The sequence below is a fragment of the Dipodomys spectabilis genome, unplaced genomic scaffold, assembly GCF_019054845.1.
Source record: "Dipodomys spectabilis isolate Male_0828 unplaced genomic scaffold, ASM1905484v1 ptg000008l, whole genome shotgun sequence".
Taxonomy (NCBI): domain Eukaryota; kingdom Metazoa; phylum Chordata; class Mammalia; order Rodentia; family Heteromyidae; genus Dipodomys; species Dipodomys spectabilis.
In genome coordinates, this window is record NW_024870685.1 from 1,060,387 (window position 1) to 1,080,275 (window position 19,889).

Below are 19,889 nucleotides of genomic sequence, written 5' to 3' on the forward strand. Positions count from 1 at the left end.
ATGAGGCCTTGCCGCAGCACCTGCAGAAGCAGACACAGTTGCTGGACAAAGTTGGAGGACCAAGAAGGTCAATCAAAAATTATACAACACTTTTGATGTGCCTTAAAACCACCAGAGAGAAGCAGGAGCAGATATGGGCCCCAGCTGAGCTTTCTGGCTTTCACTAGAGAAGGAGGAGTGAGCAAAAAGGAAAGGGGGTGATTCTACTTGTTGTGACTGTCCTAGAAGACAGACAACCCAAAGACTAGGTGGGATTTTTATCTTTATCCATTGATGAATTAAAGAAGGTGAAGCTTAGCCAGCAGCTGCATGAGCAACAGACCTACTATGGGTGCCTGGCCAATAAGGTAGTCAAGAGCCAGAGAAAACTGAAGCAATAGGGTTTCTTCTCCAGGAGTTGAAACCATGGGAAAGGAAGCAGGACACATAAGTGCCCAAGAAGACCCTCAAATTCTGCTTCATCCACAAGCTGCCTGGAAAAAGTGGGCTACTAGAGGCAAGTGGATAAACTCCAACATGGATGCAGCCAGCTGTCAAGACCTATCAGCACCATTGAAGAGTCCCTAGATTTCTATAAAGAACAGATGGAAGTACTAGATGAGCTATATCAGAAGAAAGATGAGTGTGTCAACCAGCTCTTCCAGGAGGAGAAGGAGAAGAAGGAGCTGCTATTGCTTCTTACAGATGAAGGCACCTGAGTTTCAGGACAAGATCCTAGCAGCCATCCAGACCCCTGCAGATGAGGGCCCCTCAGACGTCTCAGGCTTCAGGAAGAGGGAAGTTATGAAGAAGCAACAAGATTTTGAAGATTTAAAGCTTGAAGACTATGTGGATCCTGCCCAAGGAGAGGCTGGGGTACCTTGGCATCTCAAGGACCCCTACTACAGAGCAGATTGTGCTACAATAACTTGCTATTCAAGCACCTACCTGAGCTTACATGCTTGGGCAATAATGGCTGCAGGACTGAGACAAATGACAACTTGGAGATCATTTTTGCATGAAGACCTGGAGGCTTCCAGCTGGGGAACGGGGCTCTTGTCTTCTAACTTACTTTGTCGCAAGAGGATCAGGTGGCATACTCTCAGGCCTAATTATAATGAGTGAGACAGGGGAGGAGCCAAACATACCAGAGGCTTCTGGGAACTGGCCCAAATTCTAGAGACATTTAACAGTCCATTCATTACCAGGAAAGGGGCTCAGGTGTAGGTTTCCACAAAGTGTAAATGCTTTACAAAGGAAGTTGGAGAGTGATGACACGGTTTTATATTATTATATTATGATGATAATAGAAAATGTTTGAGGTCACAGTTTAATAATAGTGTATTTTAATTTCATAACATTACATTTTTTACATTTTTATGCAATATTTTGATATTACTGTATTGTATACATTATATCAATCATTTCATGATGTATGTTGTATGTCACTAGCGTCACTCGGTTTTTGAAAATGTAAGGAATGCTGAGCTGGGCAATAGTGAATTTTCTTTTTTGTATGTTAAAAAGTTACAACGGTGATAGTGAGATGAAAAAATAATAAAAACCACGGAAAACAAGAAAACATTAATGCTGAAATCCTGGAACAAAGCAAAGATGTGAGATGAATAATTGGAAGTCTAACACAATTGGAGTAGAGACACATGGATTACAGAAATGTAATCCAAAAATAAGAATATAGAATTATGAAATATCTGTAGATATGGCATATCTTAATAATTTTCCAGTGAAACCTACTGAAATGATACCTCTTGAATATTATTGTTGAACAAAAAAATAAAATTCAAACTAATATGTTACTTAACTTTGTACAGTGGATTAGATTCTGCAAGTGTAATGATATACCTTTGACTCAGGTAATAAATTGAAAATTCAGAAACAACTATTCAGTATTTAAATAAAAAAGTAATTACACAAATTGATCTAAATGCCAAATGTATCATCTGTCTTAGATTTTCTGTGTATTAACTTAAAATCACATTCCTTATGAAGGAGAAAAATATCTGAACTAACAATAATATCTCTAAAGTATTCTTAATTTAAAAAATTCCTCAAAGAAAAAGATTAGTGTAAAAATCACCTTTGAGCATACTCTACAACTGAGGTGTGAAAAATTAATCAAAAGTAATGAATTATATACAGCTCCATATTCATAGCTTTTTAAAGAATTACTTTAAAATGTCCTTCATTTTTTAAATCAGTTCAGAATTCTTGCATAAATTAAAATTGGGGAACTACATTACCAATAGAAAATTAATACAGTATTTTTTATGAGATTAGAAGTCCAATGAGAATAAAATGATTGAAATGGCTCAAGTGGTGAAGCACCAGATAAGCAGGAGGCATGACAATTTACAAATAAAAAACTTGGATGATCATCTAATATCTCCACAATGAAAGCTCAGCTAATTTTTAACCACAAGATAAAAAGTCACCTACATTCTGGTGGAAAAGTAATTAATTCATAGTACAAAAATAAAAGATTCAAAAAGGTAAGAAAAAAAAAAAAACGGTTTTCCAATCCTGTTCAAATTTAACTTTCACCTAGCCAAAATAAACACTTGTCACTGTCTAAGAAAATTGTAAGAGGCATTTCCATGAAAGAGGAAGTTAAAGGTGTGGTTTCCAGGATGGAAATTCCAACTCCAGATGATATGTAAATCAACTTCCGTAAATGAGAACTCAGGTACATACCCTTTCCTTGGCCCACTGTCCTGAATCAGAGGGCCTATTCCTCCTCTTTTTCTGAAAGGGAACTTTCTTTACACTTTTTTTTTAACATCTCCCCATTGCTGACACATTATATAGAGAAGTCTCTTGGGGTTGTGGTGTTTCTTTATCTTGACAATGGCAGTGTGAGTTTTTGGAATGTGGTTAAGAGTTCCCTTCTCCGGAGATACGCCATTGACTATTTCCAACTTCCTGGCAGACCCTTTTTCTCCAATGATAAACCACTATTAGTGAAGATACTATACGTTGGGAACTCTATAGCAGAGAACCTTTCTCAAATGAACCAAACCATTAATAATTTACTAATTTGAATTTTATGCACAGTAATCCCATTTTGTTATGAAATATGGAGGTAACATATAATAAAACATAACATGTAAAAAATGAAGGTAAGATAAAGTAGCAACAATGCAACAACAGAGCCAGAAATATTTAAAAATTGCCATAAAAATAAACTCATGAAAAAAGCAGTCCCCAGTGACTGCTTTTCACCATGAAAGAAGGTGGATCTCAGAATAACAGCAAAAAACAAAACAAAACAAAACAAAAAAACATTTAATTCAGTGGGCATTGTTGTTTTCCCAGTAATCCTTGCTACTCAGCAGCCTGAGCTCTGAGGATGGCAGTTCATAGCCAGTTCATATAGGAAAGTCCAAAAGACTCATCTTCAATTAACCACCAAAGTGGAGCTGTGGTCCAAGTCGTAGGAGAAAAAAAAAGCAAACAACAACAACAACAACAACAACAACAAACCCTCACAAATAGTGCTCATGCCCTAACTTCAAGCCCCAGTAATTTCGAGAACAAAAAAGCAGTACTGGTTTCAGTGACACAAAGTTCTAGAGCAGACTTTTGATTACTAGATCCTGGGAAGAAAAAAACAGAAACACCTCTATACTAGACCATTGGGATGTTAAACTTTCTATTAGATTGGATTCTTTAAGTTTCAGTACTAATTCCTAAAAATAAAATAAAATAAAATAAATTGGAATACTTAGAGAAATAGCTGGTAATAATGGAGAAGAAAGAAAATGCAGGGTTGAACACTAAAGATGAAAGAATGGCTTCAGAAAAAATAAGTCATAATTTTTGGGGTAAAAATGAGGAGAACATTAATTCAGGCTAAGAGATTAATAATAACAATGGCAAAGCTCAATTTATCCATTAGGCATACTGAGTGGTTAACAATAGTCAACAATTGTAACAATACAACAGTTTGCTGTCCAGTTGTGATGGTTCTTTGTTGGTGTCCGTTTTTCACTCTATGTACCCAATTATTGTGCATTCATCCCTGCTGTCATTATCATATGAAGATAAAACATAATGCTAAGCCAGGGCTTAGGTGCACCCCTGTAATCCTAGCTACTCAGGAAACAGCTCTGAGATCTCAGTTCAAATCTGGCCCGGGCAGGAAAGTCGTAGACACTCATCTCCAATAAACCACTAGAAAGCTGGAAGTGGTGCTGTGGCTTAAGTGATAGAGGGCTCACCTTGAGCTGAAGAGCTGAGGTTTCCCACAGACCCAGAGTTCCGCAGCACTAATGACAAAATTTTTTTTAAAAAGAAAAATTTAAAAAAAGACTGAGAGTCAATGCCTGAGAGTCAAAGATGCAAACATAGTGTTAGGCTACTATTTTTCTGCTGGCAATTCAGATAGGGGATTATCCTTTCAAAGCTAATGGATCAACAGCAAGAAATGTACAAGATTGATTATAGTCACAAAACCACAAATGGGAAAGGTTATGACAGGGACACTACAGAATCTATAACCCTAAAGAGAATATTCTGATAGGATAAAATTTATAGCAAATTGAATATTAATAATGTGCTCTTGAAAGTCAATGTATATAGATATATGTATATATATGTATAGTTATGTCTATGATAATTTTTTAGATCATTCTCAATAACGGCATTGAGTTATTAAATTATATATCAGAATACCACATCATTTTATAGTAAAAAGGCATAAATGATATTTGAAATAAAGATAAGAGAAATAGAGTGGAAGAAGAGCTCAGGGACAGATCCTCTACCCTGAGTTCAAGTCCAGCACTGACAGACAAACAACAAGAACAACAACATCGCAAGGATGAGTCAGTATAGACAATAGACGAGAGGAAATGATCTCCGAGCCTAGGATCTTTGTTCACTCATAGTCAGGTGATCAACGACAGTCAGGTGATTACTGGTATGATTTAGGCAGGTGATGGGAAAGCTGGGAGGGGCTAGTCTGTGGGCAGATTTAATCCTGATCACAACTCAAGCAAGAGATAATTCTTGTCATCTCAGCTTTGAGCAAAGTGTGAATTGGAAGAACTCAGTCCAGAAGAGTCTAAGAATAAACACAAGTTTCTATTCCAAAAACAAAAGCAAACACAGAGAGGACAAGGCTTAAGTGGTAAAGTACCAGCCTAACATCAGGCCTGACAAATTACAAATAAAAAAAGTATAGGATGATAACCTGTTAAGAAATATGAACTCAGCTACTTTTGAAGACCCATAAGATACAGTGGATAATGTCAGTAATATGGCCTACAGTCCTGTGGAAAAGTAATAAACGAATAGTTCCATTATAAAACATACACAGAAGTAAAAAACAAAACAAAACAAAATAAAACAAACACAATAAACTTTTCCAATCCTGGACAAACCTACGTTGCACCTAACCCAAATAACCTAACCAAATTGTAAGAAGTAGGTCCTTGAAAGAGGAAGTGAAAGGTGTGGTGGACAGGATGTAAATTCCAACTCCTATTGATATGTAAATCAGCTTCCCTAAGCAACCAATCAGAGACTTCCTTTCCTGGGCCCACCCTCTTTCAGTATAAATAGAGTGGAATTCTGAGACTCAGGCATTGCTGAAGATCCTACATCAGCAGGCTGGAGGTCATTTGGAGCTTGGATACTCCAGGTGAGGATTAAGGTGAGAGAATCTACTCCTCTTTTAATTCTTCTCTCCTTGGTTTGGTGGTGTTGGTAGTGGTATTGTTTTGTTGGTTGCGGGGATTGAACCCAGTGGTAGGGCAATGTTGCTGGGTCACTTTGTGCTCAAGACTGGGCATTGTCCCTGGGCCACTTTGTGGTCAAAGCTAGTGCTTTACCACTTGAGCCACAGCCCACTTGTGATTTTGGAGTGGTTAATTGGAGATAAGAATCTGGGGGGAAGGGAGGGGGGGTATGATTGGGTGGGGGGGAGGGGGGAGGCTGGGAAGGGAGGTGAAGGGTAAACAAAGGAGGAGGCTGCAATGCTTGGTAAGAAATGTATGCATTATCCTGCCCATGTAATTGTAACCCCTCTGTACAGTATGTTCTCAAATAAAATAAAATAAAATTTAAAAAAAAGAAAAAAGAAAAAAAAAGAATCTGTGTCAGGGGGACTTTTGTGGCCGAGGCGGTTTCAAGGCTTGATCCTTAGCTCTCAACCTCTTGAGTAGCTAGGCTTCTACGGGTGAGCCACCAGCACCTCATTATATTCTAGGAATGATGGACCCTGACACTGCCCAGGCCTTCCAGAAGGAATTGAGATGTGCCATCTGTATAAATACTTTTATAGAGCCAGTCACCTTAGAGTGCGGGCACAGTTTTTGTCGACCTTGTCTCTGCCTCAGCTGGGAAGAGACCCAGATTCCAGCCAGGTGCCCTGTGTGCAGGGGACCCTGCCAGCAGAGAGACCTCAAAACCAACGTGGTTCTGAGGAGCCTGGTGGCCATTGCCAGAAGAGCCAGCCTCAGGCATTTTCTGAGCTCTGAGGAATACATGTGTGGGACACACAGGGAGACAAAGCAGATGTTCTGTGAGGTAGACAGGGCCCTGCTCTGTAGGAGCTGCTCCCAGTCTCAGGAGCACAGGGCTCACAAACACCATCCCATAGATAGGGCTGCTGAGGAGCAGAGGGAGATGATTTCAAAGCAGATGCATGCTGTATGGGAAAAGACTCAACAAAACCAGCACAATTTACAGGAGAAGAGGAGACTCATCAACCGATGGATTTGGTATGTGAAGCTATTCCGAGGCATAACTAAGGATGTTTTTAGAGTGCTGTTTTTAGAGCTGGGTGTCCAGGAGGAGGAAAGACACCATTCCCAGCTACTGATCAATGAAGGAAGAGCCATGTTACTGCAACTCAGAGAAAGGGAAACCCAAATGCATCAGAAGAAGCATCAGCTCAGGAATATGTATCAGGAGCTGATCAAAACATACCAGAAGCCAGATGTGGAACTGCTTCAGGATGTAGAGTTGATCCTAGAAAGCTGTGAGTCAGTCTTGTTCTTCCTGCCTCTTCCTCTGAGGCCAGAGCTCAGTGCCCCTCCCATTCCTGGACTGATAGAGAGGCTCACCCAGCACCGGGTGGAGATTGCCTTCAATGATGCTACAGAGAATCACGATCTTGGGTGTTGTGTTGGACAGGACAATCCCTATGCAGTTTTGAGTTCTGAAGAGTCCTTCCACTTTACTGCTTTTGGACACCAAGTCTTCAGCTCTGGGAAACATTACTGGGAGGTTAGTGTGGATGACTCTTCCACCTGGGCCCTGGGAGTTATTAGGGATTTCTCCATAGGGAGCAACCTCACTGAATCTGAGGATCTTTTCCTCCTTTTGTTTGTGAAAGAGAACACACTTTCCACCATTTTTACCACATCCCCACTGCTGCCTCACTATGTAGAGAAGCCTCTGGGCCGGGTTGGTGTGTTTCTTGATCTTGACGATGGCAGTGAGAGTTTTTGGAATGTGGCTAAGAGTTCCCTTATCTGGAGATACCCCACTGGTGCTGTCCAATTTCCTGTCAGGCCCCATTTTTTCAGTGGTAGCCTGGTGTCCTAAGTGAAGAGACTCTCTATGTGTTGGGAACTCTACGGCAGAGAACCTTTCTCAAATGAGGCAAACCACTAATACTGTACTAATTTGAATTTCTCGGTGCAGTAATCCCATTTTTTCATGAAATATGTTGGTAATAATAAAATGTAAAATGTAGAAACCAATACTAAATGAAGATAAGATAAAGTAGCAACAATGTAACAAGAGCAAATAAATATTTAAAAATTGCTATACAAATAAACCCATGCAAAACTGAATCCAAAGTGACTGCTTTTCACACTGAAAGGAGTTGGAGCTCAGAATAACAATAAAAAACAACACTTAAAGCAGTGGGCACTGTTGTTTTACCAGTAATCCTTGCTACTCAGCAGGCTGAGTTGTGAGGATAATGCATAGCCAGGACGAACAGAAAAATCCAAGCGACTCTTATCTCCAATTAACCACCAAAGTGGAGTTGTGGTCACGTGGTAGAAGAAAAAAAATCCCACAAGAACAGGGCTCATGCCCTAAGTTCAAGCCCCAGGAACAGCTAGAACAAAAAAGCAGTACTAGTTTCAGTGACACAAAGTTCTAGAGCAGCCTTTTTATTAATAAGTCCTGTTATCCATCCTGGGAGGAAAAAAAAACAAACACCTCTCTCCTAGAGCATAGGGGTGTTTACACTTTCTATTAGATTGGATTCTTTAACTTTCAGTATCATTTCCTAAACAAGGGGGGAAAAAAAAGTATACTCAGAGAAAGAGCTGTTAATAATGGAGAAGACTGAAAATGCATGGTTGAACACTAAAGCTGAAGGCATGTCTTTAAATAGAAGAAGTAAGTCATCTTTTGGGGGTCTAAAAATGAACAGAATACTATGGTAGGCTAAGAGATTCACAATAATAACTATGGCAAAGCTTAATTTATATATTAGGCATACTGAGAAGTTAACAAGAGCTACCACTTGTGACAATATAACAGGATGCTGTGCAGCTGTGATGGCTCTTTTTGGATACTTAATTGTAGTTCTTTCATCCCCTGTGAAATTATCATATGGAGTTAAAAAAATGCTTACTTTTGGTGCTGGGAAGGTGGCTCAGTGGTAGAGCATTCCCTTGCATGCATGAGAGCCTGGGTTTGATTCCTCAGCACCACATAAGCAGAAAAAAAGCCATAAGTGGTGCTATGGCTCAAGTGGGAGGTACTAGCCTTGAGCTGAAGAGCTGAGGAACAGCACCCAGGCTCAGATTTCAGGCCTCACGACCGGACGCCCCTCCAAAAAAAAAAAAAAGCTTACTTTTTTGTTTCCCTTTCACTCTAGATACTTAATTGTTGTGTGTTCATCCCTTCTGTAATTATCTTATTGATTATGAAAAAAACTATTACCTTCTGATTCAATGATATGTATGTAGTGTTAGACTGCTACTTCCCTGTTGGCAATTCAGGTATAGGAGGGTTTGCTTTCAAAGCTCATGGTTCAACAAACAAGAACAGAACACCTTCAAGATCCTGGAATGTGGAAGCTTATGTCATCGATTCTACAGAACTTACTACCCTAAAAATATCATCCTAGATAATTTTCTAATGTTTATAGTGAATAGAGTATTAACAGTGTGCTCTTATAAAACACACACACACACACACACACACACACACACACACACACACACACACGAGCATTAGTAAGTTCTCTTATCAGTTTATCTTATATATATTAATTTACCATTTCATTTTAATATAAGCTTAGTCATATATGGTGTTTATTAGCCTTTTGCTCCAACATAAAGCTCAGGAGAGTGCATAGATCCTTAGTTTAAGCCCCTGGACTATTTCAGAAAAAAAGTTAAAATGGGTAAGTCACAATAGAAAATAGAATTGGAGGAAGTAATCTCAGATCCAAGGATCCTTTTCTGACACACAGTTAGGTGATGGACATTCAGGTGATTACTGGGTTCAGACTGGTGAAGGAGATGGGCGTAGGGGGTAGGTTCCCTGTAGACTTAACAATGATCACATCTCATCCAATAGCTAGTCAAGTTGGCATCTGTCTGTCATCTCAGCTATGTACAAAGCTTTGATAGGAAGATCTCAATCCAGGAAAGCCTAAGCATAAACACAAGATCATATTCCAAAAATAAGCTAAAAAATGGTATGTTGTATACAGTTCTGGTACTGTACTGTTGAATTCATACCATTTGCTTAAACTCTGCAAACCAATTTATTTAACACTAAATTAATCTATAACAATGCAATGATGTTGGTCCAGTTTTTCAATTTAGAAAACCATTGTCAGGTGTTAATAAACATAAGGTGGTGCTGAGTTTATTAAAAAATGTTTGTGTGGTCATGTTTCACTGTATAAATATGAGTATAGAGAATTCAGTGCAGTCTTGGTTTATCTTCCCACACGTGATTTTTAGGGTGACTTCACCTTCCTATTATAGGATTAAAAGTAGTATTTGTCACTTTGACCACTTTTGGTAGTTTTTGACTGTTGTACTGTACACTGTTGCTTTTATTTTTCTCTCACTTCCAGAAAAAAAAGAAAAATCACTTGCTGTAATCATGTTGTAATACCCTGGCTTATACATTTAAATTTCTACTGTTTATTTCTGTGATATCTATGTTACATTCAGACATCATTCTGACATTTTATCTAATCATACAAACATATACTATTCCATCTTTCTTTGCATTATCTTTCTTTGCATCTATCTTTGCATTAGTAATTAGTAATATCCTAGATACTGTGTTGCTCATTTCAGAACTTCATGATTATTTTTACTACTGGCATAATTAATGCCATTGACAAAAGAACTCAATAAATTAGATGTAGTCAAAATTTTCTACCTTATATATCTAGAAGCACCAACAAAACTACTTTATTCTTGTTTGTGTTTTAAATTTCTGGCCTATATTGTTATAGATCTATATTTTATTTTTATTGTATTTTATTTATCTATTCATTATTTATTTTTGTTTAATTAATTATTTTTTGCTAGTTTTTAAAATATTTTATTTGAATAGTTGAAGAAAGGAGCTGCCATTCATTAAAGTAGTTTGTGAATACAATGCATCTTGATCACTTTAATCCATTTTTAACATTTCCATTCATCTCTGCCAAACACTTATTCTCTGATTTTTCTTAATTTTGTTGCATATGCATTGATTTTTTTTTACTTGCTCCTGCTTTCTACCACTTTGCTATATTATATGTCTACTTTCATGGTAGAACACTTTTGCTGGTTAAAGATGATCTAGTAACCCTTTGAAAAATCATTTTATGTGTAATTGAAAAATTTTATATTTGTTAAATTAATTCTATAAAGTTTCGGGATTCTTTGAATTCTGAAAGTGTATTCAATCTTCATCACCTTGGAATATTCTCAAATATTCATCATTCACAAAGAAATCTCATACCTGTCTGCAGCTATTCGGAATTCTCCTTAGACTGCCAACCCCAAAGAAACTAATGTTATGCCTGATTTTGATAATTCAAAATTTCATTAAAATCAAATCATTTTATGTGTTATTTTGTGTCTGGCTCTTTCCATCTAGCCTGTTGTCAGTGTTTCCACTAATATCAATTCTCCATTTCTCTTTTTTACTTGATAATGGCCTATTTCATGAGTATAAAATGTTTTGTGAACTGTTTTCCTATTGGTTAGCGTGAATTTTTTTTTCAGTTCTTTGGCTGTCATGGATAATATTGCTGTTTTGTACTTAAGTGTATAAAAATTATAGACAAAGTTTCTAGGCTGTATAAAGTTTCTAGGCTGTTTGGTATTTCTGTAACTAACTTTGTGAGGAACTTTTACACTAATTTCCAAGATGAATCTGCTATTTTACAATGTATGAGAGCTTCAATTTCTTTACATCCTTGTCAAACCTTCTAATGCACATCTTTTACCCATTCTGGTGAGTATGAAATGACATCTCATTTCTATTTTATAAGTGATTTTACAGGTGCTAATGCTTTTGTCTGTTTACACATTGTTCGATTAAGAAATTTCAAGTCAAATTCTTGATCCATTAATTGGGTTACTGATCCATTTTTTTCCTTTTTCTCCAATTCTTTTGTTTTGGAATAAGAATGTTTACACCATGTTATTATATATTGAAGATATGGTGCTCCTCATCCTCTCTGTCAACCTCTTCCTTTCTCTTCTTTCTCCTCATTGTTGCTCTTTCTATACTTCTTTTTTCTCCTCTTCCTCTTCTTCCTTCTTCTTACTCCACCTCTTTGTTTCCTCTTCTTCTTCTCTTCCTCACTTCCTCTTCTTTATTGGACCAAAGCTTCATACTGTCCTAGTAAACACTCTACCACTTAAAACTGGACCATCCTAGTTTTTTTTTCACATAGGGTCTAGTGCTTTTACTCAGGCTTCCCTAGAATTGTGATCCTACTGTCTTCACTCTGAGTAGCTTTAATTAAAAGCATGTGCCTTTATACTTGGCATATAATTGGTTTTGCTTTTTTTAAAAAAAAAATACATTTACTTTTTTTTGTTGGTAATGGGGCCTGAACTCAGCCTGGGCACGGTCCCTCAGCATTTCAGCTCAAGCTATCACTCTACCACTTGAGCCACAGTGCCCACTTCTAGCTTTTTCTACTTATGTGGTGCTGAGGAATTGAACTCAGGGCCTCATGCATGCAAGTCAAGTACTCTACCACTGAGCCACCTTTCCAGCCCTATTTTGTTTTATTTTCATGGCAACTCTCAGCTAAGAATTTTCTTTGAGTCTCTGTGGACATTTTGAAGCTGGAATTTTGAATGGTGTTGGAAGTCAAAGCTACAAAGAGTTTTGGAGAGAGGCAATGCATTCTGTTAGCTCTCCATTTATGCTAGTGTCTGAACATGAATGTAGGTCTTTTGGAGACAAAAGTGGAGTGTTTTTGTATAAGTAGATGTGTTTGGGTGCTGCATTCAAGTGAAATGGTTAAGTCATATTGTCACTTTGATTGGATTGAAAAATATGCAGGAGAGCAATAACATACACAACTAGGTGTATGGGCGACTGAGTTCCCAGAGAAATTTAGCTAAAGTGGAAAAACACATGCTGATTGTGCACTATCCTGAAGTCTGAGAACTTAGAATCAAAGGAGGGAAAATGAGAAACACATTTGTTCCGGAGTTCTCTCTCTGCTCCGATATCACCATCATGTGTTACTCTTGGCTCCTGTCTCTCAACCAAGATCAACTAAAACTCTGAACCATGAAGCAACATAGCTTTCCCTTCTTTTTTCTTTTTTTTATGTGCATTGTTAATGTTTTATTATTGTGAAAATACTATGCAGATGGGTTAAAATTACATGGGCAAGATAATGAGTACATTTTCTATCAAGCATTGTAGCCTTCTCCTTTGTTTCCCCTTCATAGCCCTTCCCATCTCACCCCACCTCCCCCACCGAATCCTCCTTCCCCCCTCCCCAAAGTGGTAAAGTTCGTTTTTTGACATAAGGACTTGTACATCTCATTGTTGCAATGGGTCCACTCGTATCCCTATTTAAACCATTTGCTTTTTTCCCTTCCCCTCCACAAGTTATACCAACATCAAATACAGTGAAAGCAGGGGTTATAGTGGGGGGGCTGGGTGGAGGGACATACAAAGCAACAAAGAAACCAACCCCCCTTCCTACAGGCATGCTTCCTTGAAGCTCTTTGTCTAACATGATCTCTCACACAGCCTCTGCAGAAGGTTGCATGGCACCTACTGGCCACATAAAGATGTCCACTCAGCTGGAGATATCAAGAACCACTGGAAGTACAGAAACTTAAGCATTTGACCTTGTTTCTCTGGCTAGAGACTATTCATTGTATTTGCAGCCCCTTATTCTGTTGCCGATGTCAAATCAGAAGCCATCTATCCACCACAGGCAGCTTTATTAGATGTTCAAATTTGTTATGGAAGTGTCCCACCCACCTGCGCCGGCCTCTCTTTCCTGAACCCAGCTAAGGACTCCTTGCAGACACATCCTCATGGCTGCTTTGCCTGCTGTGATCTCTGCTCCTTTCCAAATGCTTGCTTTGGCAGCTTCCCCTCCATTGTGCCTGTACTTCTCGGACTGGGTTCCCATGGTGGTTGGATATTGAGCTGCTTCTTAGAGGAGGAAACAAGGGTTGTTGTGTACAATAGCAGGCCTGAACTAGCCTGGAGGCAGGACAGACGCTGTCTCAGGTGGGACTTGTCAGGGCACAGTGCAGGCATCCTGCCACTGGGCCCTGGGTCACTGTGGTGAGCAGCAGTCACATGTGGCACCAACCGCCCTTTTTGGCTTTACAAAGGGCTGCTCTCTGCTAATAAACGAGTTTTTCTTCCTGCTTGATTTGGCTCCCCGCTGTTTCTGATTGTCTCCCGGAATAAGGGAGGCTAGGGAACGGGTGAGCACTGCATTGACCTTTCCTCGTACCCCGTCCATCTTTCATGGGACAGATGAAGTCCCAACACCAAGGTATATCTTTGCCAGTTCTTGGGTTGAACTCAAGGCCTGGGCACTGTATGTAGCACTCTACTACTTGGGCCACAGTCCCAATTCTGGCTTATTCTGTGTATGTGCTACTGAGAAATTGTACCCAGGGCTTCTTGCATGATACACAAGCACTCTCTCAATAATCCACATTCCCAGCCCCCTCATCTTTTTCTTAATGGTAGTTTTTTACATCAGTATGCTGCCATTTTACATCCCCAAGTTTAATTTTCTGAATACTGGTTACTTCTACGAAACCTGATCTTCTCTTCTCCTGCCTGGTTTCTTACTGTTCCTGCATTGGCCTCATAACAAAATCTAAATAAAGGCTGCTGAGAGCGTCAGTGTATCATATAAGTACCCAGGCCTGGAACCCTGGAAGAGAAAAGCCATGGACCTGAAATGAAGAGAATGAGGTAGTATACAAAAGGAGCATATCTGAAAAATAAATGAGTAAATAAAAGGAGAAGCATTGCATAAGGTCTGTTTGCATTCAGGGAGGTAGTATACAGAATAAGTAAGTAGGGCACTGAAAGTTTTTTGTGGCATTCTAGTGCTTAAACTCAGGGCCCGATGCATTCCTCAGCTGTTTTCCCCAAGGCTGAGGATTTACCACTGCCACAGCTCCACTTCCAGCCATCTGGTCATTAATTGGACATAAGCGCCTCCCAGGCTTTCCTTCCTGGTCAGGACTGTGAATCCTGCTCGTCTTTCTCTCTTAAAGCTGGAGCTCTACTCTCTGGGCCACTGTTCCACTTCTGGTTTTCTGGTGGTTTATTGGAGATAAGAGTCTCACAGAATTCCTGCTCCGGCTGAATTTGAACTGCAATCTTGTGAACAGGAATCAAGTGGCTTTCTTCAGGAATTCACCAAGGAGCCCCTCCACACAAACCCTTAGTCTAAATCTCAAGAGGCACTAGAGAAAAAGAGATACATGAAGACGCGTCTAGTTTGTTCTAGATACTTAAGGTTGGAGACACACAACACTCATAATTATTAGATCATTTTATAGGAGCAATGAAGACAGTTTGAGGATCGCTCCAGCTTTTGGGCCTCTCATCTTGAGACAACAAATTCACTGCAGCTCAATGCTAAGTGACAGAACTGGCGTGTCCTGTGGACATTTGCTCCCAAATCCTGTGACACTCATTTCTAACTTTTGGCTTCAAACCTGTGACTGAAAGGAGAAGATGAGGAGAGAAAATCCTTCTCAGAGAAAACAGCTATAAAGAACATTGGGTAGTTAATTTATAAATTCAAACCTTTGGAATGACCTGTTAAGAAGTCAGATTGTCCAGATTAAAAAATGAAGAAGAAAAGAAAGAAGGTGCCAGTGGCTGAGGTGTAGAGAATCTGAGTTTGAATCCAGCCAGCATAGCAAAATCCATGACACTGTTATTTCTAAGAGATCACAGAAAAACCCAGAAGAGCGGCTGTGATTCAACGTTAATGCACTACCCTTGAGCAAAAGGAGCTCAGGGACAATGCCTAGGCTCATAGTTCAACACCAGGAACTGCCTCCTCAAAAAAAGTCTGTATCTCCATGTTTTTGGGTATGTATGGATGTATTCCTATAGGTGAAGCTGAAGAGTAGTTATGATGAACGGCACCAAGCTAGGAAATTTGTATTCAATAAAATGATTTAGTAACAGAGACTGCTTTCATGACAATGCATAATCCAGGGCTCCCCTCACTGTTCCCAGTGTAGCCTGAGGGTTTCTCTGCATCCCAGGCCTGCTGGAAGAAGTCTCTCTCATTGTCTGGACAGGCAGACAAAAGTCCTCACTCCTGTACAGCTGTGTAACAACTCCATCTGGGTCAGATAGTGAGGATGATTTTGGGCGGGCTCTGAAGGTCAGGAGAAAAAGGTCTCTTTGTACCCCAAGCTATCTCTCTCCCCAGTGCTCTGGTTTGATAGGAAGCCTTCATTTGTGCTAAGTCCTGTGCACTTATCCTTCCTTTGTGAGACTATATTCCGGTGTTCAGATACAGTGCTCAAGAGTCCTACTGGCAGACAACTAGGGCACTGAACTTAAATGTTTCATCACCTGTGATGATGGGCCTATGATGCCTCTCCTCGGTTTCTGGAAGCTTGGGAAATCCAAGCACATATCTGGTATCACAAAGCTTCCTGTCACCTAGGGCTGGTGAATCTCATCAGGTTTTGAAACATTTGACCTCTCCTAGTTGGGCCCTGGGTGGCTAGGTTTTGGGGTTGAACACAGGGCCAGGGTGCTGACCATGAGCTCAGTGCAGAAGCCCGGTGTTTTACCATTTTGGGTAGCAGCATCACTTTTAGTCTATCTCTCTCTCTCTATCTGTGCATGTGTGTGTGTGTGTGTGTGTGTGTGTGTGTGTGCATGTGTACGCACACGGGCACACAGGGGCACGGGCACATACACCATTCTTGGAGGTTTAACTCAGGACCTGAGCACTGTATCTAATTTCTCTTATACAATCATAGCCTTCTCCCACTTGAACCACAGAGCTACTTCATGCCTTTTTTACTGTTGTGGTCCTGAGAAATCAAACCCAGGGTTTCATATTTGCAAAGCATTTTCCCCTTAAGGCACATTCCCAGCCCTAAACTTCAGGTTTGTTAGTTTGTTTCTCTCTTTTCTTATTATTGTAGGAGTTGATGTTTGGGCCTGGGTGCTGTCCTTGAGCTCTTCAGCTCAAGTCTTGCGCTCTACCACTTGAGCCAAACACCATTTCAGCTTTTCTGGTGGCCCATTGGAGCTAAGTGTCTCAAGGACTTTCGTGCCCAGGCTGGCTTTGAACTATGATCCTCAGATCTCATCCTCCAGAGTAGCTAGGATGACAGGAATGAGTGACAAGCACCTAGCTTCCACTTCAGGTTTCTTAGTGGTGAATTGGAGATAATAGGCTCATGGGACCATTTGTGTCTGGGATAATTTGGAACCCAGATCCTCAGATCTCAACTGCCTGAGAAGGCAGGATGAGAGACCTCAGCTATAGACCCATAGGCTGTGGCATCTGCTGCAAGGGGGTCCATGGCTCCATGCGGTGGAGTGCTAACCATGAGCCCAAGAGGTAAGTGTCAGAGCGTAGGCCCTTATTTCAAGGTTCATGACAGAGAAAACAAAACAGAACAATTGTCTGAAGTAGACAACTCACTAGTCTTCAGTAATACATAATTTTGTCCCTGCCATGGAGACATATCTGAGCCTCAATATTCTTGTCTGCATAATCATCTCAGTGGGGAGATCTTACGAGGACCCAATTAAAGAATGCACCTCGTGAGGAACACAGCACATGGCACTCTTTGCATGACTCAGCACACAGCATCCTGTGAAAGACTCAGAACCCAGCACCCAATGCAGGACTCAGCACACTGCACCTTATGAAGGATACAGCACATAGTACCATGTGCAGGACTCAGCACAGAGTACCCTACAGAGGACTCAGTACATAGCTCTGTCCCACAAGCTGTCATTAGACTTAGGGCGATCTAATCAATATCACCATTCTTTGAGGAACATTTCACAAACCACACAAGTTCACACCTAACAGTTTAGTGGGATTTTTTTGGGGGGGGGAGATTATTCATGGAGCTTGAGCTTAAAGCTTAGGGATATTATTGTTCTAATAACATTTGCACAAGGCTAGAACTCTACCACTTTGAGCCATATTTCAAAGAGTCTAGCAGACTTACTGCCATTAAGGCCCCAGAGCGGCCAGTATATGGGGGGTTAAGCCAGGGTAAGCCAGGATGATGGGGGTAACCCGTGGAGCTGGGTTGCAGCAGTTTATATCTGGCTAAGTCAGGTTAGGTGGCAGCTGTCAGCACCAGACTCCTAGCTTGCTCTGTCATGTGGTATTTGAAGTCCTATCCTTCTATAGTTGCAGTTAGAACATTATACATCTTTTTGGCAGCAGTCCTGGGGCTTGAGTAAGGGTTTTGACACTGTCCCTAAGCATTTGTGCTCAAGGGTAGAACTCAATTGATTGAAAGATAGCAGAACTTCTGGGTTTTCTGTTTATGTGGCACTAGGAATGGAACCCAGGGCTTCATGCTCACTAGGTGAGCAGTCAACCACCAAGCCTCAGGAGTGAACGAGGTATAAATAGAGATGGATGTATATAAGCATTATATACACAGAAAGATGTCGGTATATTATTAATTTATAGATATTACTACCAATTATTACTTATTAAATTATGTCTCCATTTAATAATGTGTCCCAGTAAACAATTAATAAAGCATTAACTAAATTACTCAATATTTTGTTATTGTTTTTCACATATGCACATACAGCCATACACATAATTTCATATTTTATAGAATGAGACAGATATCTATATATTATTAAATTATGCATCATGTGTTACTACCAATTATTAGGTATTTATGTTTCCATGCAATTTTTATTCTGGTAATACTTAATAAAATATTAAACTTAATCCACATCCTATAGTTTTTGTGTCTAATTTTTTATCCTAGAATGATTCACTACTAATTCAATCTGTTTTTCATTGATTGTAGTGACAATTCTTCCACCTATGACATTTTTTACATTTATGACATCCTATTACATATAGATTTGCATATATTACATATAGATTTGCATCTGAATTATACATCCTACCTGTCATCGAGCACTTTCAAAAAAAAAGTAAACATGTGTCATGCTCGACTTCCCATTCCAAGATTACATTTTTGGCAGTGGTGGTATCTAACTCAGGCCCTAGAAGGCTCAATTCATGAATGGCTGACTGTCAGCACAGCAGCCTCTAGCCATTTCAGCTGCCAGGCACTTCCCAGGCCCTGAAATGGAACCCCGTATGTTGATCCCATATTGCGCTTAGTATACTTATTCATTTTATTTTTGTTTTATTCATTTACTTACCATTTATTTTATTGACTTTTATTACACATGAAATATTTATTACATTTATTACCTAGGATATAGATTTGCCTATGTATGAAATTTCACACCTGATACTCAGGACTTTCACAGAAAAGGAAAACGTGTTGCCATGGGCTTCTTACTCCATGATTCAATTTTTGTGAGTCCTGGCATCTAAAGTCACAGCCTACAAGGCCCAATTCATGAATGGATGAGTGTCAGTATGCCAGCCTGAGGCATATTGAGATGACAAGCATTTCCAGAACTTGAGATCCAACTCCAGAGGTTGAAAAAATTAGAACAGATAGACATGCAGATGGTAGTACACAAATAATTATTGATTTTTATAGAGTGCCAGAGATGTCTATACATTATTCGGTTTCATAGGCTACATTCCTATCAATTCTTGGGTATTTAGTATACCTCCATGTAATTAATATTATTGTTTTCATCCTTAATTATTAGTTAAATCAACCAATGTCCTGAAACTATTGTGTCCATGTAATTAAGAGTATTCTTTGAATGTGTCAAAAATATTCATTAAAATCCATTGGCCTCATAAAATCACTCTATTTATATAGTAATATTCAGAAACAACTAATTCAACCTTGCCATTCATAATCTTCCATCGGTGTTCCTATGAATAGGAAGGAGACTCTTAGGATCTCTCTCTATTGGTAGGGGTCAGGACCCGGCTTCAAACACAGGGCCTATATTTCCATGTTGGCCTATGGCTTCCCTGGTAGCCCATCAGCCTTCAGCAATGCCAAGTTACCAACATTCTTCAACTGTGCCATTCAGACGCAAGATGGTCACCTTGCAAAGAAGACAAATGTAAAACCGGTAGCCATCTGCAAGTTGCCAGTTTTTTTTTTTTTTTTTATCTGTGTCGCATTAATTATTTTTTTTCTTCTCAGGCTTTGAGTCCCAGGAACCCAGGTTCGGCTATGGGTCCAGTGACTGCACCCCAGGCTAGAGTGATCAAAGCTGAGGCAGAATTACCATGACCTGAGTTCAAGCTCTGT

The 19,889-nt window shown here is 39.7% G+C and overlaps 1 protein-coding gene across 1 annotated transcript; it reads left to right on the plus strand.

Moving 5' to 3' along the window:
* Window positions 1-2,671: 2,671 nt before the first annotated feature.
* On the plus strand, window positions 2,672-7,551 carry LOC122124676 (tripartite motif-containing protein 43-like). Its single transcript, XM_042699373.1, has 3 exons — window positions 2,672-2,683; window positions 6,235-6,765; window positions 6,901-7,551. Exons 1-3 carry the CDS (start codon window positions 2,672-2,674, stop codon window positions 7,549-7,551), a joined length of 1,194 nt encoding a protein of 397 aa, XP_042555307.1.
* The last annotated feature ends 12,338 nt before the right edge of the window (window positions 7,552-19,889 follow it).

Excerpts from the sequence above, each read along its gene's own strand:
- LOC122124676 (XM_042699373.1), top strand. Across the intron at positions 6,766-6,900 it reads TAACTAAGGATGTTTTTAGA|AATATGTATCAGGAGCTGAT; the intron begins GTGCTGTTTTTA and ends CATCAGCTCAGG.